The sequence below is a fragment of the Pituophis catenifer genome, unplaced genomic scaffold (genome assembly GCF_029215685.1).
Source record: "Pituophis catenifer annectens isolate HBS135680 unplaced genomic scaffold, rPitCat1.0.hap2 SCAF_1, whole genome shotgun sequence".
In the NCBI taxonomy this organism is placed as follows: Eukaryota; Metazoa; Chordata; class Lepidosauria; order Squamata; family Colubridae; genus Pituophis; species Pituophis catenifer.
In genome coordinates, this window is record NW_027256881.1 from 23,811,820 (window position 1) to 23,836,989 (window position 25,170).

General features: G+C 39.1%; 1 protein-coding gene across 1 annotated transcript in view; it reads right to left on the reverse strand.

Moving 5' to 3' along the window:
- Window positions 1-25,170, reverse strand: part of OTOF (otoferlin) — a 177,442-nt gene that overhangs the window by 28,917 nt on the left and 123,355 nt on the right. Inside the window, exons 17-31 of the mRNA XM_070947052.1 lie at window positions 25,000-25,108; window positions 23,048-23,231; window positions 22,054-22,174; window positions 21,567-21,667; window positions 19,777-19,867; window positions 17,457-17,573; window positions 16,626-16,778; window positions 15,118-15,307; window positions 13,666-13,790; window positions 11,676-11,810; window positions 10,721-10,882; window positions 8,278-8,397; window positions 7,250-7,411; window positions 3,734-3,896; window positions 2,501-2,631 (exon numbers count right to left, since the gene is read on the reverse strand). Coding sequence (XP_070803153.1) covers window positions 2,501-2,631; window positions 3,734-3,896; window positions 7,250-7,411; window positions 8,278-8,397; window positions 10,721-10,882; window positions 11,676-11,810; window positions 13,666-13,790; window positions 15,118-15,307; window positions 16,626-16,778; window positions 17,457-17,573; window positions 19,777-19,867; window positions 21,567-21,667; window positions 22,054-22,174; window positions 23,048-23,231; window positions 25,000-25,108 — 2,064 coding nt within the window. The remainder of the gene's footprint in view (window positions 1-2,500; window positions 2,632-3,733; window positions 3,897-7,249; window positions 7,412-8,277; window positions 8,398-10,720; window positions 10,883-11,675; window positions 11,811-13,665; window positions 13,791-15,117; window positions 15,308-16,625; window positions 16,779-17,456; window positions 17,574-19,776; window positions 19,868-21,566; window positions 21,668-22,053; window positions 22,175-23,047; window positions 23,232-24,999; window positions 25,109-25,170) is intronic.

Consider the following 25,170-nt stretch of genomic DNA (forward strand, 5'->3'; position numbering starts at 1 on the left):
GAAAGCGTGCCCTGTGCATTTGAGTATGAGACAGAACTCTTATTTTTCATTTTTTCCAGTTGTCACATGCAAAAAGCATCATGCTTTATTGAGTTTCGGGCTGATTGTCAAAGGCACATGGCATATTCTAAAGGGGGAACAAACCACTAACAGGTAGGAAACAGAGAACTTGAAAAGGAACAGGTTAAAACCTCTGCTACCCAACAGTTTTTCATAAGAACATTGTTTTCTTCCATTAAAAAATAGGCAAGGAAAACATAAGGATCACTTAAGCATGTGTTTGGGGGGGAGAGGGGAGGCAGACTTCAATCCGGTGGTGGGTTGCTCCCGGTTTGGTCCGGTTCTATAGAACCGGTAGTAAAACCGGTGGGAGGCTCCACCCACCTGCCACAATGTCATCATGGATGATTTGCGCATGCGCAGAAGCGTGTGCGCTCCCGCTGCAAACAGGTAGTAAAGGTAAGTGGAACCCACCCCTGCTTCAATCATGTATTATTTCCCAGGAATTCTAAGTATATAGTGTGCCATCTATGTGAAAGAAAGGGTGTGGTTTATATGCAGTATCTTTGTCCATTTCTGTAACTCCCCCAAGATTTCATAAGGGTCAGAGCTGCTCTCCATCTCAAAAAGGTACCCTTGCTTAAGAGTATAAGCAAGAGGTCTTCAAACTTGGCAGCTTTAAGGCTTGTGGACTTCAACTCCCAGAATTCTCCAGCCAGCTATGCCTTAAAGCTTAAAGCTGCCAAGTTTGGGGACCCCTGATATAAGCAAACAAAACACAACTGATGAATTAATATAGCAACAAATCAGAGGAACACTCACAAGATCACCGCTCTTGGGATTCAGAGACCGCAGCAAGATACAACCAAAAGAATGGATCCAGCATGCAGGCAACACCCTCATAATAAAAAAGAACAATTATTTTTTAAAAAATCAACATTTTCAAGGGAATAAAATTCACAAGGAAAGAAGAAAACAACCTACTACACTTCCTGGATATACTCATCAGCAGAGGAAATGATGGCAAATTAGAAATGTGAATCTTTTGAAAAACAACACTAACCAGGTACTCCATTACCAAAATAACAATCCAGCTTTCCATAACAGGAGCTGGAGAAGACATTATTCAGATAACTACAAAGACATCACAGAATAACCCAGAATACCAGAAAAAAACCCCATACAATATCTTCAAACTAAATGGATATCCACACCTCTTTATCAAAAAGTGCTGGACTCTCAAACCACTACATTACAAACCAACGCAAGCAACAAAAAGGATAACCTACATACATCAAAACTATCTCAGAAACTATCAAGAGATTGTTATACCTACAAGGCATCACCATAGCACACAAATCACTGTGGCACACAAATCAACTAAAGCCTCTAAATCATTTTAAGTAAACCAAAAGACCGGACCCAGTAGCCCATGAAGAAAAATACAGAAGTGGTCTACAACAGGGCTCTCCAAACTTGGCAACTTTAAGACTTGTAGCATGATGTATTAACAGCGGTTAGAATTGTGCTTGCTAAAAATTGGAAAAATGAGAAAATACCAACGCCAGATGAAGTTATTAAGAAAATAATGGAATGTGCTGAAATGAGCAAATTGACATTTGAAATTAGAAAACAACAAGATAAACAATATTATAAGATATGGGACTTATTTTATCAATGGTTAGATAAAAAAAATATGGAAATGAAAGAAGATAGAGATTTTTATAATACAAGAATTGTAGAATTATATAAAATTTAACATAAAGATATATTATTATTGGATCGATTCAGTAATGAAATGAATGTTATAATATAAATTAACTCAAATCTTAGAATATTTTGTACAAAATGAGGGAAGAATAGCTATAGTCAAATAAATGATCAATGAGGACAATAATACATAGATATATAGTAGATCGATAATATAAGAATTTAGGTAAACTGTAAGCTATGAATATGGTGAAGATGCACAAAAGACTTGTAATCAACCGACACACTGTGTGTAATTGAAGATGGTTTTATGTTTTTATGTATGTTTGTTTAAAAATAAAAAAAATAATAAAAAAAAAGACTTGTAGCATGACTGACTGACGAATTCTGCATGTTGAAGTCTACAAGTCTTGAGACCTCTGATCTACAACATACAGTGTAAGGATTGTAACAGCTATATGTAGAATAAATAGGCAGAAGGCAGAGCACATCTATGAATATCAACTACCAGTAGTAGTCAGAAGACATTATAAAAACTCCTTACTCTCACAACACATGGACTGACCCAACCATAGTTTCTGGGAGTTTGCTGAGTGTAAACTGAACTGTAAATTACCCACAGTAATTTTCCAACAAGGACATGAGCAGAAGGAGAAAAACAAAAGACAGATGGAAAGGAGCAAACCCAGACTTCATTACTTGAATGAAAGACTGATCAGAGATTCAATCTTTTGGGTGCCATGCATCAAACCCTTTAGGACTTCTGTAACTCATCCTTGATCCCTCTTACCGCTTCCAACTTCACCATGGTCTCCATCTTCTTGATGGGAACCTCTGGCTCCATGTTAACCACAATTTCACCTGTGGGGTGAGAGTAGGGCCCCCCATTTGCAAGAGTCACATAGGCGTTCATAAGTTTAGCTGGACAGAAAATAAATAAATAGGGAAAAAACAGAGAGTGCATAATAGGCACACACAGGAAAGAGAAAGAGAGGGAAAGAGAGCACAGATATATGAAATATTTTAGCATGGAAGTTGTCTGAAGATGAGATAAAGTACATAACATTGAAGAATGAAAACCTGGTTGAAAAAATGTAGAAGAATTTGTGGAGGAACTTGGGGTTTAAAAGAAAAAAAAAAACACCTCACAATAGTAAGAAGCACACATAAATATTGAATATATGCAGTCACTGTGATGGGCCACAAATTGTTTTGTATTATATAGCTGATTTTCTAATTCTGCTGAGTATATCACCTGGTCAAATATTGGAATAAATTAAGTATAGCCATTATCAATATTGCCACATATGAGATGGAGGAAGCAAAGTCACAGATACGCAGCATCTTCATTTCTTAAAGATAACACATGTTCTCCTAACATACTAACACTTAAAACTTTAAATAACAAAATATAATTAAATGTTCCCATAATCTGCTATGTCTGAACAAATAAATTATATTATGTTTTGCTATTAGAGACCAATTCACATAATGTGCTTAAGACAATATCTCCTAACACTCTGAATTTGCTCAATGCTATTTCAACTAAGGTTAGAGTGTTGACTGAACTCATCTAGAAATCTTATCTGTTGTGAGATTTGCACATAATCTCTTCACTGTCTTGCTATCTTCTTAAATCACATTTTGCTATTCACCCTCACATTTCCCATTTACTTCTGTGCCAATAAACTATCATCTGGATTCCTTGGTGCTCTCTGAGCTTGGATGTTTTCTTGCAGATATTTCATTACTAAACTAGGTAACCTCATCATTACCAGTGCAGTGCATTGATGAGGTGATCTAGTTTGGTAAGGAAACATCTGCAAGAAAACAACCATGCTCAGAGAGCACCAAGGACTCCACAGTTGAACCCTGAGCTATAAATATTCTCTTCTATCAGTATCATCTGGATACTTAGAACATATTAATAAGTCACACTCTTGGCCAATGTGGACAACCAACCCAATAATTTATCTTCTCATGCCATCTATTCCCTTAGCATGAATTCCTCTTCATTCCCTACCTGCTGTGCTCCAGTGCTGAGTCTTCTTATCTGGAGGTCTATAGATGAACTTCCGTAAGGAATTGACAGCATGGCTTCCCACAAGGGTGTAACGCCCAAAGGCACGGCAATCCACCACACGAATATTGAGGGGTGGATGCAGGAGTTCATTTTCAGGCAGATCCTGAAAAGAAAAATAAATACAAGTCATACCATTTTGATCAGGTTCTGGTATTTAAGAAAGAGGCACAGAGGAAACGTGTGTTTTAAATAAATACACTTTTATGTGTTTTATCAAGCTTAATATATTGGATTTATCAAGCTTAATATATTATCTGTATCACTAAAATAGGCATCCTGAATGCTCTCCAGAAGTTTAGGATTTCAACTCCCATTAGCTAGCATGGTCAATGCCAGCAGGATGAGTGAGTTGTCTAAACATCTGGAGAACTATATAATATTTTTAACAAAAATGATAACATTTGGAATAGTCCAAATTCACAACATAATTGGACTTTCTAATGAGAATAGTGAAGGAAAAACACCAGACTTTTTGGGAGATAAATCAGCAGCAGAATAGGACTATCTGTAGACTCATGCTATGCAGCATTAAGGCTGCTCTGACAAAGGAATAGGTGTGAGAGAAGAAGGTTGACGAAGATGGTGGATACCAAAGAGTAACAGATAAAAATCTCCAGAGAAAATACCTGCTGAATTAACCTTATCAGGCTGTACAAACAAACTCCCTCACCCTTTTACATTGCCTGACCTTGATTCAACAAGCTATTGAGGCATAAAAGAGACCTGGTTCCTTAAACTGGAAAATCTTCCTCAGAGGCATTAAAAAATTATTGTGACTATTGTTGAGAAAGCAAGCAGAAGAGAAAGCTTCAGACTGTTACTTCTGAAGAGTTTGGTTAAGTACGTTATTTTGAATGTTGAGTTCTTAGTTTGGATTGCTGAAAAACTCTAAAACTCTGTTCTCATTTCTAAATCCAGTTCCTGAATGCTTAAGGGACTGGGAAGAATAAGTTTCAATCAATCCTCTACAGAAGTGGGCTTCACATAATTTAACAACTGGTTCACCCCAGCACCAAAAATGTGAGCGCATGTGTGTGGCCTTCTGCGCATGCATTTTGCGCGCGCTTGCATGCATGCCACACAGCTTAAAAAACGCAGCTAAACAGGACAGCAGAGCGCTGGGGTGGGGGGTGGGACCGACCCGTAGGTCACAACTACCAGTTTGCCCAAACCAGTACAAACTGGCTGAAACCCACCCCTCATTTCCTCTACATCTTTGGAGAGTCCATTGTTTGTTTTCTGGTTCTCATTAGCCAGCTCTCCTCTTCTTTATGTACAAGAATCTCTGCCAGAGTGAGCTAAAATACTTTCAAACAGAATTTTGGGGATATTCAAACAGTTATCAAGAGAGGTCATCTTGTCATAGCTAACCCATATCTAACCTGGTTGAGTTGTTGAACAGCTGATCAAGTGTTTTGCCCTGCGCTGAATGATACGATCTATGCCAAATACGAAGTTTGCCAAATTTTCATAAGAATTTGACATTTAGAATATGACTACACTGACTTAGATTAAATCTAAGATTTAATTATGACATCTAAATTTGGGGTGGGATGGGGAACTATTTATTGCTGAAGGATGTGAAAGCTATTACTGTAAGATTAATGCTCCAAGACATAAAATGCATTTCTGAATCTTTTCTTTTATATATAATGACTATTTTTAAGTATAAATATTTGCATACCACTTCTGGCAGTAAAATTATAATCAGATTCTGCATTAACAGCACAACTCTATGCATGACTTAAGTAAATGTAAAACCTACTTATTTCTAAGGGGCCTTTGCCAGGTATGTAAAAGTAAGACTGCAGCCAAAGAGGATCAGATTCTGTGCCAAAGACGTCTATTGGATGATCAGTGTGAGCTCTGTACACAGCTGAATCTGCAACTCATCAAAACATTTTCTGCTTCCAAGACCACTTAACCAGTCTTTAGTAAATAGATATGGGTCAGACCGATATCTGGTTAACATTGTTATTGCCTTGGGCATGGTTAGGCCACCAACGTTTTATGAGAAATGTACTCATATTTCTAATCTGATTTTCCCCCTACATTGTTTCAGTATTGTAGTCAAATAAATATGTGATGTCCTTGAATTACAAGTATTCTACTGTCCCAGGAGTGAGAGTGAGGGTTACACAAATGTTATGCTTTTTCAATGTCATTTCACTATGGGAAAATCTTAGGAAAGATTGCAAGAGCATATGTATTCCTCATAGTCTAACATTTCAGCCTCATGCCATTTACTATGCTCACATTATAGCAATAACACTTAGATTTATATACTGCTTCACAGTACTTGACAACCCCCTCTAAGCAGTTTGCAGAGTCAGCATATTGCCCCCAACAATCTGGGTCCTCATTTTACTGACCTCGGAAGGATGGAAGGCTGAGTCAACCTTGAATCTGGTGAGATTCGATCTGCCAAATTGCAGGCAGCCGGCAGTCAGCAGAAGTAGCCTGCAGTACTGCATTCTAACCACTCTGCCACCACGGCTGATAGAACATAATTTTACATGCATGGATGCAAATAATAATATAGTATATATTGGACCCCCTCAAAGTTTTAGAACTTTGTGGTTAAAATGGAGAACAGGGCCAGTATATGGTGGGAAGGAAGCCCTGGGAAAGGATAAGGATAAGGAGATGGACAGGACACAGGATTTCTATCGTTCCATGGATATCAGTGATAAAAAAGATTTTAGACTCTGAGAAAATGAATAGATTAACTTTAAGAATAAAAGATAAAGAGGAATTGGTGTATTTCAAGACATGGGGAAGATTTTATGTATGGTTAGAAAAGAAATATGAATAAAAGATGATAGATAAACGATTTAGATAAATAGAAAGTTAAATGAGGGAGAGGATAAAAAAGAAATAGAAAACCAGAGGACACCAGAGTAAATGGAAAAGGGGGATGGGAGGGGGGAAAAGAAAGAAGATTATAAGGATAAATGTACAATTATGATGATAAAAGTGACAGATTGAGTAAAATTGAAAAGAAATTGAAAAGAAAGTATATATTATTAGAATATTGGAGTTGCTCAGATACCAAACAAAGAAAATATTCCACAACAAAGGAGAAAGAAAGTAGAGGGTAAGAAGAGTAGAGGAATAGAAGAAAGGGGAAAGGAGAGGAAGAAAGGACAGGGGACAGGAATATGAGAGAAGGTGAGAAAGGGGGAAAAGAGGGAAAGAGTGGGGGAAAGGAAGGGGAAGTAGGAAAGAGGAAGGAGAGGAGAGGAGGGAGGGAAGGAAAAGGAAGAAGAAGGAGAAGAAGGTTTGTTGTGAAATGAGGGAAAAGAAAGGGTAGAAGAGCAACCCCGAATGTAATTAAAATGCCTTATTTTTATGCTTTCTTTTAGAAAAATATGTATATGTATGATCAATTATGTATAAGGGAATGTACATTCCCTTCTTCCTTATGCTGCTTCCATGAAGGGAGGAAAAACTCACCACTTCAAACCATTTGACCAAAGTGCTGAAATTGGGATTTTTCTTATAATTCTGGATGAGGGATGACTGGACCCCTCTTCCAGCACATTCAATGTCCACTCGAGGTCTATCCACCTGGGCCAAGTTCACTCGCTTCAGGTCTCTCAATCCCCAGAACAAAATCTAGAAGGAAGTTGGATCAGAGATTAAAAGAGGAGTCTGTTATAGTTGGGCAATTGGAAACACAAAAAAAGAAACCGAGGATGCAAACAACGCAAATGCAATTAACATACATGTTTAAGAAATATAAGAAGACAATGTAAGAAATATTGCCAGGAAGCTTAAGAAATCCCTTAAGAAACTTAACATATAATGGACCAATTTCATCATAATGAACACTGTTGGCCTAAAACTCCTGCATGCATTGAAAGGAAAATCTCCATTTACTTTAGTTATAAAACAAGGGCTGAAATGTTAAAGGCTTCAAAAAAACATATTCTACTTTAAATTGTTGAAATTCTTCCTCTGATATTTGACTCACAGCTAAATTGTTATTCATAAATTTCCCATGATGCTTTTGTTCATGATTGTATATATGTAATTATATCTTCCAAGCTCTCATTTTGTTTTATTTCTTGTAAAATAAAATGAAAGGCTTCATGTGGGGATATACAGTATATATACAAAAATCTAGACAAACATAAACATACAGAAGATTGTGAATCTGTGCCAAGTAATCAACTCTGCTTTTGAAGATAAAGGCCAGAGATATCTTCATTCCACATAATACCTCTGACAGTTCACAAAGCCACTCAGAATCGCCTTATGGGGTGATGTGCAGCATAATAAATAAATAAATAAATAAATAAATAAATAAATAAATAAATAAATAAATAAATAAACAAACAAACAAACAAACAAACAAACAAACAATTTTCCAAAGGGAACCACCAGTTTATTGAGGGTGTCTATAGTATGGTCTCCTATGTGGATTTTGTGCTAAAGAGATTCTTACAAACTCTAATAATTGTCAAAAGAATTCATATTACCTCTACTCGGTATTTGCTCAGAACAGGGCGAATCCCCAGAGGGACAGGCAAGATGGGACCCCGATCCATATCTGTGGGTCCATCGATGGGAGGCAGATCTGATTTCCCAGCAGGTCCAATCTGGAAGATAGAAGGCTGATATGAGAGAGTCTATTTTTTTAGCTTCTTAATCTTTGCAAGCATGATGCATCGTCTGTCGAGAAGGTAGTTTTTCATTTATAAGTATCCTATGATTTGGGAAGATCACTCCAAGATCACTGCAGATGGGGACTGCAGCCAAGAAATTAAAAGACGCTTGCTCCTGGGGAGGAAAGCTATGGCATATCTAGATAGCTTACTAAAAACCAGAGACATCATCCTACCAACAAAAGTGCATATAGTCAAGGCTATGGTTTTTCCAGTTGCAATGTATGGCTGTGAAAGTTGGACCATAAGAAAGGCTGAGCGCCAAAGAATTGAGGCCTTTGAACTATGGTGCTGGAGAAGACTCCTGCGAGTCCCTTGGACTGCAAGGCGATCAAACCGGTCAGTCCTAGAGGAAATCAACCCTGACTGCTCTTTAGAAGGCCAGATCTTGAAGATGAAACTCAAATACTTTGGCCACCTAATGAAAAGGAAGGACTCACTGGAGAAGAGCCTAATGCTGGGAAAGATTGAAGGTAAAAGAAGAAAGGGACGATAGAGAATGAGGTGGCTGGATGGAGTCCCTGAAGCAGTAGGTGTGAGCTTAAATGGACTCCAGATGATAGTAGAGGACAGGAAGGCCTGGAAGAACATTGTCCATGGGGTCACGATGGGTCGGACATGACTTCGCAATTAACAACAACAAATGATTTACACACACACACACACACACACACACACACACACACACACACAGAGTGTGTTCTGTTTTAGGGAAATTACATTAATGCTTCTTGCTTCATTTCTAGCTAATTTAGAAAATCCAATTACAACATTTTATCTGGGATTTAAAGAAGTTAATTGAAGGATGAAAAGGACTGGTAACAAGCAATGGCATAGCTGTTATGGGGGAAAGAACAAATGATGCAAAATAAAAGGAACAAGTGATAAACAATGTGTGATGCAAATAGATCCTCGGGCTAAGAGGCACAAAGGCATAACAACAAGTATTTTGTTCGATCTTAACAGCCCTAGACAATTTGAGAAGCATCTTAATTTGTAGCACAAATGATTGGTGACTGCCACAAGATCTGCCTTTCTCATTATAAGGAAGCTAAGAAAATGGATATGAGAGAGGGACAGGGGAAGAGAGAAATAGACAGATCCTTGAAACAAACCCTATTCTCAAGTAAAAAAGATGGAAAAGCAAATGTCCATTTTCAGAAATGAAATAACACTTCATATTTATAAGATCCTGTCCTAAGAGGGGTCCATCTTTCTGTAGGGCTTACTCTATGCAATCCATTTGCAAAAAAATTGGAGTTATCTTGATAGCAATTATTACTTATTTATTTTGCTTCTTGTTCTTTCACAAATGCCTTATTTTATCCAGAGAGACAAGTAAGTGGCTTTTGTTGTCCAAATCCACCATATTTTTAACTGAGATGAGGGGGCTAGGAAAGAATATGAAACACGATAGATAGATAGATAGATAGATAGATAGATAGATAGATAGATAGATAAACTAGAGCATACAAAACATTTGCTAGACCAATTCTTGAATACAGCTCATCTGTCTGGAACCTGCACAGCATATCTGACATAAATACAATCAAGAGAGTCCAGAGATATTTTACAAGATGAGTCCTCCATTCCTCTAACTGCAATAAAATACCTTATGGCACCAGACTCCAAATTTTGGGCTTAGACAATTTAGAACTACGTCGAATTCAGTCTGACCTAAGCATATTACATAAAATTATCTGCTACAATGTCCTTCCTGTCAATGACTACTTCAGCTTCAACCACAACAATACACGAGCAAATAATAGATACGAACTCAAGGTAAACCACTCCAAACTTGACTGCAGAAAATACGACTTCAGTAACAGAGTGGTCAATGCCTGGAATGCACTAACTGACTCTGTGGTTTCTTCCCCAAACCCCCAAAACTTTAACCTTAAACTGTCCACTGTTGACCTCACCCCATTCCTAATGCATTAGCGTACCTACCGTCCCTGTCCTAATATTCCTTTTTACTTACTCTTTTCATGTATTCAAATTATGTTTATACTTTTACCTGTTATCTTATATATGCTTGACAAAATAAACTTATGATTATGATTAAATAAAGAACTGGAAAAAAAATCTCAGATAGGGCAGGGTACAACTCCCATCTGATTTTGGGTCATATGCTCTTCCCTCAGCCAGAATGTTTTACACCCCAAGATTAACTCTGAAACAAATGAATTTATCTAATGAGGTTTCAAGCCCGATATTATCCATTTGTACTCAAAAACACCACACTTTATTCCATTACCTGAAGGAGTTCAAAGGCAGCCAGCAGGTCTCCAGCAGTTGAGTTACCCCGGTAGATCTGGTAATATTCCAACTGAGGCGGGAATCGTGGAGGGCAATATTCCTCATCTGACATCTTTACCACAGGTTTGGCAAATGTTCGCCCCATGAAGTCAGCCTTCCCCTGAAAATATACAGAAATCACCTTCCTAATCCATCCCAGGGTCTCCAAAGGGCCACTGCTGAGTGCCTACCAGTTGAAAAATTTGTTCAAAAGTTCAAGGCAAAGACTATTACATCTTGATCTCCAGTCCACCCTCAGGGGAAAAAAAAAACATTTGATGAAGAGTTCAGGATTAAAGTAGCCAGACAAGCTACTCTTTTCATCTCAGCCTCAAAAATAAATGCTTACTATTTACCTGGGAGAAATGAGTATGGGGACAGCAGTGATGCTGTTTTTCATTGATGAACATTTTTAGACATACAGCAAGATCCTGGACCTGGAGTGGTGCGGTGGCCTAGAGGTGGAACTCTCACCTCACAATCAGGAGGCTGTGAGTTCGATCCTAGGTAGAGGCAGATATTTCTCTCTCTGGGCACAATGAGAATATATCTGCTGAACAAATCTCCGCATTGGCGATAGGAAGGGCATTCGGCCAGTAAACACTCTGCTAGCTCCGTTCAGTTGCCCAGACTGCACCCCGCAAGGGATTATGGGGCTGTTAAAAGAAGCAAGATCCTGGACCTGAGCCTGCTGCTAACTATCTAGCTTAGTTGTCTAAGAGCAATATATTATATTATATTAAGAAATATATATAATTATTATGAATATATAATGATAATCCTGAGGGATATCAGGAAACATTCTTATTGGGGGTTTCTGAATTTATACAATACCTGTAAAAAAAAAGAACCTCTGTCTCGTTTAATGAACTATTGGGACCCAATTGCCTTACTGGGCCTCAGTCTTCTCTTACCACTGTATCCTGGTCATAGATTTCAATGACAATAATGGGAGGGTCATCCCGCATCTCATGTACTTCCCCATACAGCTCAACATTGTCAAACACCAGCAGTTGGTCCCAGGTAGGACAAAGTGTTTCATTTAAGACCTGGGGGATGGAGGAAACAAAGAATTAAAGATGTCCAATATCTTTTCTTCATCTCAACAAATCTTCTTTTGGCTTCCATTTTACAGGATGGGTTTTTCTTTGTTAATACAAAACAGAAATCATTCACTTTGTTTTGAATTTGAAATTTAAGGTTATTATACCAAGCTCAACATTCTGATCCCCTTTTCAATCAGACTTTTTTTTTGGTTCACAAACAAGTTGTTTTCTGTGTCTTAATTATGGAATTCTTTCTCTAGAGAAATACAAAAGGCTTTCATAATGAGCATATCACAATACACTGAAAACATATTTACTCAAGGACACCATGTATAATTAGCTTTAATTATACAGGGAAATCTGAAAGGAACAAAGATGTCAAATAGTTCAAAGAGAACTAAAAATGCTTGTTATGCATGGAATATTTACTGACTAGAAAACAAGCAGACAAAGAAGAGCAGAATAGAATGGAGCATGGAATTGGGAAAAAGTCTTGGAACATTTTGTTGTTGTAAATATGTTATTGCTTTTTACTGTTATTTTAGTTACATTTGCATGTATAAGATATATGTCATTCATAGACATATATTATTTATCCATTCAGCAAACTTATATGACTGTTCACTTACCATAAAGCAACAATAACAACAAAATACGTAAGTAAGATAAAAGAAGAACACTGAGTCACTATAACAAATGCCTTATCCATATATTTCACACTCCCCCACATCACAGCAGTCTCCATTCACAACTGGGGGAAAAGCCAGGTCTTTTGGATTGTCTGAATCTCTTTGAGGAGGGTATTCTATGAAGGAGGTGCTATTTCCTTGACCCAACCAGATGACATTGCTTTATCAAAATGACACACTGGATGCCCACTGTGTTGGATCTAGTAGAACAGTCAAAAACCACCTGGGATGTTATGGTGACATGGGAATGGCATGCAGTGTTGCTCCAGAGTTGACAATGCCTGGAGCACCATGATGAGCTGTGGTGGCGCAGTGGTTAGAGTTAGAGTGCAGTATTGCAGGCTACTTCTGCTGATCACCGGCTGCCAGCAGTTTGGCAGTTCGAATCTCACCAGGCTCAAGGTTGACTCAGCCTTCCATCCTTCCGAGGTCAGTAAAATGAGGACCCAGATTGTTGGGGGCAATATGCTGACTTTGTAAACTGCTTAGAGGGGGTTATCAAGCACTGTGAAGCAGTGTATAAGTCTAAGTGCTAAGCGCTAAACAGGACTTCTGATTTTCACCATAGAGCAGGAGAAAGAAAACATAAGATAAATTATTGGATAAAGAATTAGTCCCAAGTTATTTACGGATTTAGAAGGATGAATGAGTACATTGTTTTTATTATTTCAATTTCTTTTTAATGTCTTAATTGTAATATATTTTTTGAATTCACTGGCTGAAATGGGCAGCTATAGAAATTGAATGAATGAATGAATGAATGAATGAATGAACTCCCTCCAATTAATACGTAGCCAATAACATGGAACAGCATCTGCCATACATGTTCTGCACACCGTCAGCATCTGGCATAGACTATAGTGTTGCATTGTTGTAACACTGTATGTAAAAATCAGGAAACAGGAAACATTTTGATCACACTCTTGAAGGTACCATCTCAACTTTTTTTTTACCTTGCAAACACCTCTGAAAAATTACCTAAAACAGAATTTCTACACCCTGCACCTTCTAGATGTGGTAGACAATAACCTCCATTACTCTAGGTCGCACAGCTTTCATGTGTCCCAAATGGAGTTTAAAAGAATTATAACCCAGCATACCTGGAGGAGAAAGAATGGAAAAGGCTGACCTGCAACAACACTTCTTGAGTCAGGCAGCTGCCATCTTACCTCAGTGCATTGACTTTGAGTGATAAAGAAAACCCGGGCAAAAGGGTCAGAAAGGCCACTGCTGTCTGCAGCAAACAAACTCCTGGCCTGGTACATATGGGCTCGGAGCTGGAAGACTTGTTTCTCTGTGATGGAAAGGACAAAGATTATTCATTACATTCAGGAAGACAGGTGCAGAATTAGATTTGGGGGGAAAGAAAAAATGAAAGCATTTTGCAATAGGCCTTTGCCTTGAACCTGGGTTTCATTTTCAAAATTTATTTATTTATTTATTATTGCGATTTATATGCCGCCTTTCTCCCTAGGGACTCAAGGCGGCTTACAAAATGACAAATTCCAATACAAATCACAATGAAAAAAATTAAAATCAACAACCCTGTTAAAACAGTTTAAAATTATAACAGTGTATCCCCAAACGGATCAGTTGAGTTGACGAAAGAGCCACGTCTTCAGCTCGCGACGGAAGGAAAGAAGGTCGGGGGCTATCCTGAGCTCGGTGGACAATCCATTCCAGAGGGTCGGGGCTCCCACAGAGAACGCCCTCCTCCTGGGGGCCGTCAGCCGACATTGTTTGGCCGACGGCACCCTGAGGAGGCCGACTCTGTGAGAGCGCACAGGGCGGTGGGAGAGTGGCTGGAGATGGTCCTGCAAGTATCCCGGGCCTAAGCCATGAATTAATAACTAGAAAGTCAGACACCCTAATAACACTGACTATATATTCTGTGGGATGCAGTGGCTCAGTGGCTAAGATGCTGAGCTTGTTGATTGAAAGGTCAGCAGTTCAGCGGTTTGAATCCTTAGTGCCATGTAACAGGGTGAGCTCCCGTTACTTGTCCCAGCTTCTGCCAACTTAGCAGTTCGAAAGCACGTAAAAAATGCAAGTAGAAAAATAGGGACCACCTTTGGTGGAAAGGTAACAGTGTTCTGTGTGCCTTTGGCATTTAGTCATGCTGGCCACATGACCACGGAGACGTCTTCGGACAGTGCTGATTCTTCAGCTTTGAAATTGAGATGAGCACTGCCCCCTAGAGTCGGGAACGACTAGCACATATGTGCAAGGGGAATCTTTACCTATATATGCTTAGATATAGCCTCATTACAGTATTAAGCAGAGTGCCACCATTTTACTGTACATGACAAATTATGGTAGAAACACAACAGAATACTGGAAGTTGGAGCTGTGAAGTGCCAAAAAACATTGTCCCACATTCACTTAATCCAGCCTGCCATTCAAGTAACATAGGAGCAGCTAATGCCAAAATGAGATCCATCCCAGGGACCTCTGAGTCTGGAACTGCTGGGGGGAAACATCATTTTATCTCAGCAAATGTCTTCTGACAGAACTTCTTCCACTTCCCCATTGTGTGAGAGAAGAAATCCCGTGCCTTGTGCATCCCCCTCCCCATCTCACATCCCCCTCCCCATCTCAAAACAAAGGGGATGTTTTCTTACTAGTATAGAGGAGGCTGATGGGTGGGAAATTTAGGAGACTTTGTCCCGCAGGAAGTTTCTTCTCCTCAAAGCCACAGGGTAGACCACTGAGGAAATCCTTCCTCTGTTTGTTGAGTCCTAGCCACAAATAAAGTTCCATTTTGGCTTGTACAGTCCAGCCGGCTGGCCCAAATCCCCGTTTCCCAGGTAACTGAAAAAAGATGAGTCAAGGAAGAGAAAGATTTAACAGGTTGTATTTCCATCATTCTATCAGAATCCTTCTCATTTATTCCTATTTTTGAGTTCTGAAACTCATGAAGTTATCACAAACACTACTATTTAATCCAATGCTTAAAAAAATACTAACAAAACCATTAAAGGTACAACTGGCTGGAAATGATAGGAGCTGTAATCCAAGAATACTGTTTTTTTTTTAAATGCCTTTCACACAATTAAACATGTTTTAACATTTTGGGTTTATCAAATTTATATATTGTTTCAATGACTAAAATGTTCTGCATTTGGAAAAACACAAATATCCAATTTCAAAACATTAATTTTTTTCAATATATGGATCAGGCTTTGCCTTCCCTGCTGAATGCTGAACCAGCCTGTTGTAGCAGAAATAACTTGGATCTGTTCTTTTGAATTGCAGCAAAAACTGCAAAGTCTATGGCAAGGGTGTCAAACTCGATTTCATTGAGGGCAGCATCAGGGTTGTGTTTGACCTCAGGGGGCAGAGCGGCATGGCCAGGGGGCACGGCCAGCTCAATGTCATTCGTCCCAGGGGTGCCTGTGGTGGCCCGAGTGCTCTGCCAGTGAAAATGGGCTCCCAAGCTCCATTTCCGGCTGTGACAACCTCTTGCAACTCTCTGCCAGAGAAAATGGAGCTTGTGAGGGCCACCTACAGCCCTCGCAAGCTGTGTTTTCGGCTGTGACTGTCTCCTACATACCTCTACCAGTTAAAACAGAGCTTGTGAAGGACTGTGGGCCGGTCCTTTGCTGTTTCCAGGGTGGCTCACAGGCCTTGAGTTTGACACCCCTGGTCTATTAAAAGTTGCCAGTTTTCTTTCTTTCTTTCTTTCTTTCTTTCTTTCTTTCTTTCTTTCTTTCTTTCTTTCTTTCTTTCTTTCTTCCTTCCTTCCTTCCTTCCTTCCTTCCTTCCTTCCTTCCTTCCTTCTTCTCTCTCTCTCTCTCTCTCTCTCCCCCCCCTCTCTCTTTCTTTCTTTGATGTTTTTCTCAAGTTCCTAACATATTACACAATGAATCTCTCAACAATTCTGGGTTGTGAAAAGCTTCAGCTGAAATTCTGTTTCACACAACTGTGTTGAAAGCACAGGATCACTTCTGCCCTTGTTGCCTTCAGACTACAGACAAGGGGGATCTGTGGATAAGGAGGAGCATGATATCCTGCCAAATTTATATCCCTCCATTCTTTTTTTCACACATGCTTCTCATATCCTTCTTCTTCCCCAATCTACCATAGAAAATGAAATGTTAGTCAGATAGAGACAGACACGCTAAGTCACCTTGAGGAAAACCGTCTTCACTTTTCCACAGTCTTTGCCTGTTTCCTCATCCACAATGGAATAGAGGATATCCTTGGAGGGGATGCGGGCATAGGCTATGCGCTTGCCATTGCTCATCATCCAGATGAAGATCTCAGGAATGCTGTGCTGAGGCTGAAAATGACAGGCAGAGAGGAGAAAGACAGGGATTGTTGGGCATGATGAACCAAGCACCTACCCTACATTGAATCAATTTCTTTACCCCTTTCAACTGTGAATATGGGACTCTGCTAGAGATCAAAAACATTTGAGAATTGCTACTTTCCTTGTTCTAAAATGGATTTCCCACTCAGTCACCCAAACCATCCGTTGGGCTTCTTTCACATGTAAATGGAGTCGTTGTTTTTCCTGAGATCACAACCTAAAAGGCCCCAAATGATCACTCTACCGGCTGCTTCTTCTTATACAACAAAACATTCAGTCAGAACTGAAGAAGCTGCTTGGATGAGAAGTAAAATGTCTTCAAGGAAAAAACAAACAAAATTCAACTGACTTCGGAAAAGCACTTTCAGGATAACCATGAGGAGGATGCCTGAGAATCTCCATAGACACTTAGATCTTCCTTCCTATTCAGGACAGAGGGTTAAAGTATTGGTGCAGCTGTCCCCACAACACGGATGTTGCACCAACAAATCTGCAGCTATTTCCTTCCTTGATTGAAACAAAAACAGTACTGCAAGGAGCAGGCCTCTGTATGCACCTGCAGACTTAAATCATCCTTGATACCCAGGGTTAGTTAAGGTGTACATATAAAGAGGGATAAAGTTATGAACGAATGAAACTTAGTCTCACCTCATCTGCAAGGAACCGCAGTTTTTGTAGGAAGTTTTGGGATTGCTTCAACTTGTCCCTGATAGTGGTCTTCTTCACCTGTGATCTCATGGTCTTAGCTTGCTGGCCCATCGTTTCCTGTATAATGAAAGAAAAAGCAGAGAAAAAGAAATGAGGCTGAAAGACAAGAAAAAAGGCTGCAAAATGCAGTGGTCCGCATGGTTTTGTGCAGATCCCAGTGTGCACATGTATCACCTCTCCTGCGGAGCTACATCGGCTGCCGATTCGCTTCCTGGTGCAATTCAAGGTGCTGGATGTCACCTTTAAAGCCCTTCATGGTTTGGGACAGATTATCTGAGGGACCGTCTCTTGCCGATCACATCTATCCAACCCACCAGAGTGGGAAGGCAAGGAATGTTGTGGGTCCCATTCCCTAGGGAGATACACCTGGTGGGGCCCAGAAGAAGGGCCTTCTCCATGGTGTTTCCCTCTCTCTAGAACATCATTCCCCCAGAGATTAGAATGGCCCCCACTCTAAAACTCTTCCGGAAGGTGCTGAAGACCTGGTTCTGCCAGCGGGCCTAGGAAACGCAGAGCAGGATAAAGCCCATTAAATGGCTCATGTGATGTATTGTCGCTGGGGTGGGGTAGGGTTATTTTATTTTATTTATTAATTTATTATATGGTTATTCTCTTTTATTAGTTTTATTGTTTTATATATGAGGTTTTTATATTTCTGAGTCGCCATGTGTGACTAGGCGGCTAAATAAATAAATAAATAAATAAATAAATAAATAAATGAATGAATGAATGAATGAATGAATGAATGAATGAATGCATTCAGAAGTGGATACACCTAATGTACCTGGCACACAAGCCATATATAAGCTAAAGAGGAATAGGAAAAGAAAATCCTGATGATGATGTTACATAGTCTGGTGACAAAATGTTCAGAAACTAAATTGAAAGAAGCTTGGCGAGCAAACCACCAAAATCTAATGTACCTGGGCCTACTTGTAAACAATGAAGTTCTGTTTTATATTCTTTATTAATATCTAAACTACCCTTAGGTTATTCTAACAGAAAAGATTTTACGATTTATACAATCTGAACAGAAACCAGAGTACATTCTTAAGGAATATAATTCATGTTTTACAGTGTATTCCTAAACATGGTTTTGTTCCATCAGCCTAGCATGACCATATTTGAGGTTTAGGATTTTCTGTGATTCAGAAAGCAGCAATATTTGTGCCTAAAATAGATCACTGGAATATGAATGCAAAAAGGACATTGGATAGAAGTGTTCTTAATGGCTTGTCTTTATTTGCCAAATGCACATTAACTGTTTAGCTGGACTTTGGTGGATGAAATTGCTGGTATTCTCTTCGATTTAAAAAAGCAGGTATCTAGGGTCCAAAAGTAATAACTTGCAATACTTGGGAGGTGTGAGCCTGTGGATCTCAAGAACATGGATTCAATTTTCTCCTAGGCCAGTTTTGCCATCTATAAGGTTTTCCCTGGTTGGTTAAAACTTCTGAGAAGAGGATTCATTGTGAGATGAGAGAGAGATTGTCTGCCTTGAAAGAGGTACCAATTTGTTTCCCTTTCCAATAGTCCAGCCCTGGAGCCAGTGAATGAGGAGAAGTATCATCTTTTTTTCAATTTTCCCTTCTTGGGGAAATATGTGAAGGTGATAGTAAAGCAATTTACAGAGAACCCCAGAAAAAGTTTATTTGCCCATAGGCAGTCTGGATTCAAGGCTGGGTTCAGATAGAAATTACACTGTTTGCCTGCATGGATAACCTATCATAGAGCTAGAGTTTAAAGAGTGATCCATCTTTGTCCTACATTTCTCAGTGGCCATCAGAACTGTTGACCATGATATCCTTTCAAGGTACCTGAAGACATTGTGAGCAACATTTTATGGTGATTGCGTTCATTACTGTGTGGATAATCCCAGCTGATAATTATGAGGGAGGACAGAGTGAGTTCTCAGGCCCTTCAGTGTAGAATGCTGGCCTATTCTATTCAACATCTATATGAGGAGGCTATCCAATGATTCTGGGTAAGGTACCATATATTTGTGGATGATGCCAGTTGTTATAAAACACCATGATTCAAATGAATCATTTAGTAGAATCTCTAACCGAGTCTCTTGACAATGCATTATGAAATGTTTTGTGCATTAAAAAGAAAGATTAATGAACAAATGAATGAATGAACGAATGAATGAAAGAAAGAAAGAGGGAGAGGGAGGAAGGAAGGAAGGAAGGAAGGAAGGAAGGAAGGAAGGAAGGAAGGAAGGAAGGAAGGAAGGAAGGAAGGAAGGAAGGATGCTCACCAGTTCCCGCATGCAGGATTTCAGCCTTTCCCGATCCAGACGTGTCCGGGAGGAGTGGTTGTGATCTTTGTTGGAGAGAGACACAAATCTCCTGTGGAAAGAGGATATTGTGAAAAAAGAGAGAATTGCGACCTCAAAATTCAGTCCTCAAACTTTTATCCTTTAATATTTGATTTTTGAATAGAAAAGGGGAATCTCACCAAATTTATTGGTGATAGAAAATGACGGGGGGTGGGGTAAAGGGGTGCATGACTAGTAAATAGAAACAAACAGGAGATGTAGAATGGGATACATATATCTTCCTTTCTGCTCTTTTTTCTTTCTTGGAATTTCTCTGTTTTTCCAAATGCCAGGCTGTAGTTATTATGCACTAAGGTAGCATCTACTTCTGCTCTTAGAAACCCTTGAAAATATTTTGTATTCCATAATATAAACATGCTTAATTAGGGCTTAATTAGACAATAATTTTGGTATTTTTCAAAGAGGGTCTTTCAAATAAAACTAAAAAACTAAAATTTTGAAGTGGTACAATACTTTCAAAATTTCAGAATGTGGTACTTAAAGCTAAAACTGAAGAGAAAGAGAGAAAGGAGAGATTAAATTTCTCTAAAGAGCCCAAATAACAAGCCATCATTACAAGAAACACATAAAAGATGTGGTAGGTATCTTTCTTTCTTCAAGCAAATAAGTTTTAAAGATATGGACAATTAATTAATATTCTAGAATTTCCAGATGGAAAGCAACAGCATACAAAGTATTGGTAGTCTTTTGTTTCAGAAGCCAATATGCCTAATTGACTAACAATTCTATGTACTGGTAGTTGCCAAAAGCCTTTTGACTATGATATAGTGATGGATCTAACCCAATAACTCACGAGACAGAGTAATGTCTTCAAGGAATTCTTTTATTGCAGACCTGGATTGTTCCTAGGCCCATTCCTCTAATAGTAACTGACCTTTTGTCCTTCTCTTACAGATACACATCTGGGACTGCTGGATGGCCTCGTGGTGGGACCTCTTATACCCAGGGGGAGGAGTCAGAGGTAAGGTGGAGTGATGGGATATGTGGTTGTGTTAACCCTTGCAGGACTATGGGGGGATGTGATATGAATGGGTTAGACATTTAACCTGACAGACTAGGTTAACAGAAATGTATAGAATGGATAGATGGATGGATAGATGGATGGATGGAAACTGATCACATGGACTCAAACTGCGAAGAGGCTGACCATCCTTACTTTACTGGAACCTTGATAAGAAGGAATGATTTGGAGAAGATGAACTAAAATTCAGAGACAGTTCATTGTTTGAATCCATCAAAACAAGACCAATCCAGATAATACATACTGCCATTTTAAAAAGTAAAAGAAAAAATTCCCCTGTCCAGTCATGTCTGACTCTAGGTAGTGGTGCTCGATTCCATTTCTTAGCCAAGGAAGCCAGCATTGTCCAAAGACAATTTCCATGGTTATGAGACCAGCATGACTATATGCCGAGGTACATGAAACACTGTTAACCTTCCCACTGAAGTGGTACCTATTTATCTACTTGCATTTGCAGCTTTCAAACTGCTGGGTGGGCAGGAGCTGAGGTAAATAATGGGAGCTCACCTCGTCACGTGGCGCTCGGGTCTTGAACCTGGGCTGTCAGATGACAAGCTCAGCATCTTTAACCGCTGAGCCATTGTGGAAATAAACCTCACCAATTATTCGAATCAAGGGCATTAAGAGGCCTAATTCCTTGGGAAGAAAGGTAGCTTTATTAGCACCCTCAATCCCTTTTCCTACTTACAGACATCCACTGCTCAGTTCTTCCAGCACTCCTCGGAGACGGCGCTCTGGGTGCGGTTTTTCAGTCTTGATCATCTCATGCACATCATTGAGGCCTTCTTCCTAAAGAAGCAGAAATGATTTTTCAGTAGACAGGGCTACAATGGGAGATTTGCACCCGTCACTCCAGAGGCATTTTGAGTGGTGCGGTGGCCTAGAGATGGAGCTCTTGCCTCCTCAATCAGGAGGCTGTGAGTTCAATCCTAGGTAGAGGCAGATATTACTCTCTCTGGGCACAATGAGAATGTATCTGCTGAACAAAACTCCTCATTGGCAACAGGAAGGGCATCCAGCCAGTAAACACTCAGCTCCATTCAGTTGCCCAGACTCCACTCCGAAAGGGATTATGTGGTCATTAAAAGGAGATGATTATGATGATTCCATAGGCATTACATTCCAACCCACCCCATTCTTCCTCTCATCCTCCTATTTCCCTTGCAGGAACTCACCAGCTTGTCTGCAATCTTATCAATGATATTTGAATTATACAGACGTCGCCTCTGGTCCTGCCACCAACTCTTGATGTAAATACAAGGCTTCTTGTCAAAATATGGTAAGTGAAAATAGTTCCTATAATAGCAAGAGAAAAAGTGACATACTTTCATTCGGTAACAGAATAGCTCCCCCCCCACCCTTTGTTAGTATTTTTCTCTAATATTGGTAGTCCTCAACTTACAACATTTCATTTAGCGACTGTTCAGAGTTACAACATCACTGAAAAAAGTGCCTTATGACTATTTTTCACACTTCTTGTAGCATCCTCATGGTCATGTGACCAAAATTCAGACGCTGGCAAGAAAGGTTGTAAAATGGGGCAAAACTCAGTTAACAGATGTCTCGCTTAGCAACAGAAATTTGGGGCTCCATTGTGGTTGTAAGTCAAAGACAAAGGCTTACTGTACCTCATGAGCTACATGGAAACTGGGACAAAATTTTTCAAGATCTAATGCATTTTTTACTGATGGAAATGCAATAGTGACAAAGGCTTAGCACAAAAGTATTTTGGGTTTTGCCATCCCTCCTACATGGTACTGAAAATGGGGAAATGCAGTATCATTTGCCCCATCTCTGAATCAAAGAAAAGTAAACCCATGAATATATATCTTAAAGAGCTGCGGTGGCACAGTGGTTAGAATGCAGTGCTGCAGGCTATTTCTGCTGATCACCGGCTGCCAGCTGTTTGGCAGTTCAGGTCTCACCAGGTTTAAGGTTGACTCAGCCTTCCAGCCTTCCAGCCTTCCGAGGTGGGTAAAATGAGGACCCAGATTCTGGAGGCAATATGCAGATCCTGTAAACTGCTTAGAGAGGGCTGTAAAGCACTGTGAAATGGTATATAAGTCTAAGTGCTATTGGTATTGTTATTGACACCCAACAGATCTTACAGTCTTCCTCTTTTTAAGTAAATGTCCTTTCATATTAACAAGACCGGCCAAGCTCACTTGCCTGTCAGTAATCAATGGTTTCAGGGCTGGAGAAGTAGAGACTGAGAAAAATTCCCCATCGATATTGGCCTCCTCATCACTGTCATTCTGTAACAGCTCAGATTCCTCCTCATTGCCATCCCCACCATCTTTCTTCTTCTTGATGGTGGGTCTGGATATGCCATCAATTTCATTGCCATAGTTGCCTTGGGAAAAAGAAAAAGGAATCAGATTCTGTAGGATGAAGAATGGAAAGATTATACCATTTATTAGAGCTACCGAGCCTTGCCTAACCATACCAATGGTATCTTAGATCTACCCAGAGGCTGAATTAAGATTTTGGGCACGATGAGAATAACCATAAAGCCCAAACTCCAGGAATGAGTATCTGGGATAACATTGTTGAGTGAGATTTCATAGTTATACTTTAATGGATTAGTGTTATATATAACGCCTGCAGATTGGATTTCCATTGGAAATGGAAGAAACAGAATCTAAAATTTGAATAAGACTGATATTACATAAATCATTCTCAGGAATATGAAATTTTCATGATCATGCTCCCCTGTCATTATTCAATCCTGAAAGTGATCCATATTTTATTATGTTCAACATCTGGAGAACTTTTATATCAAGCTGCATTAGAAGGATTGAAATATAAATCACAAAAATTCAGACTAAAAATAATGTGAACAATCACAGTCATGGCAAGTTTCAAAATCACCTATACAATTCATCACACATCAGAATTAGCTTGTTTATATCCTATACCAAGAACCATCTTCCTCTTCCTCTTCATCACCACCACCACAAACCATCCTGAAGCAATGTTACTCAAATCACGTGTACACATTCTTAGCTGAACAACTGGCATCTTAACTGGCATCTTAATACGTCATTTTAAAATCATTTATGCCAATATGCATATTTCAGTCAAATATATCTCCCTACCTACCATTCATTCTCCTGTTTTAATGTTTGAAAAAATGACTAACTAAAGTTGAAGTACAGCTTGACAAATGAGGGGGTCAGTGAGGATTTATCATTTTACATATTTTATAAACCACAGTTTCATCCAGAAATATATTTGTGGGCAAGAAACATAAAAAATCAAACAATATTGAAAAAAATAAAAATAGTAAATTGAACAGAGTTATGGATATTCAACATACTAGAAATATAATCAATGTAAAGTTTAGAATGCAAAAGGAATACAATATCTATCCTAAGCATACTTCCTTGTAGATAAAAGTCTATGGAGATTCTCAGTCATCCAGGTCATGGTTGTCCCAAACTGGTTCAAGAGAAAACTGGATTTTCTGGGTTTTTTTAAAAAAAGATGTTTCACTTCCCATCCAAGAATCTTCCAGTTGCCTCTTGAAAAAGCACCTTTGGGACTCCTTGTAGATAGTAATTTTTATTAAGGCATTACTATTGGGAAACAAGTAGAAGTACGTGTACTTAAGTTCTGTCTATTGAAGGTCAAATAGAAAGATGTGATTTATGCGTTGTTCAGTACACTGAACATAGGAATCTTTAGTCAACTCTATTTGCAGAATTTTAGAATATCTACAAAATGAAATCTAAGAATAAACCAGCAATCTTTTTAAGTTTAGGGATTCAGGAATTTTTTATGATCATTTTGATTTAATTCTTCTAAATAGCATTTTTAGAAATATCAATAGAATGCTTTCTTTGATTCATTATTAATCAACTAAACCATTTGGTAATAACAAATGCAACACCATAGATGTTACATGCTTTGTATTTTGATAAACATTATGTGCTGGAACAGAACATCTACAATAATGAGAAATCATCAATCGATAATAGAGCAATTTTGCAAAGACATCCTTCTTGTTCAGACACTTGGAAAAGCCAGTTCATACTTTCAGTTCTGCTTGTATGGCATCACAGAAAGCAAATCTCCCTCTGTCACCCATACCCAATGCTTAACAAAATTCCTTCACAAACCTATTGTGACCTCAAAATTAATTGGTTTGTCTCCATTCTTTCTGTCAACCATGGTAGCCTCCAGAAAGGATCCAAAGAGAAAAAACTCCTCCATCTTGCCTGTGCAGCTCTGTGAGATGGGGTGGGATAAAAACACAGCAGGTTTTATGATTATGATGAAGGACTTCAACC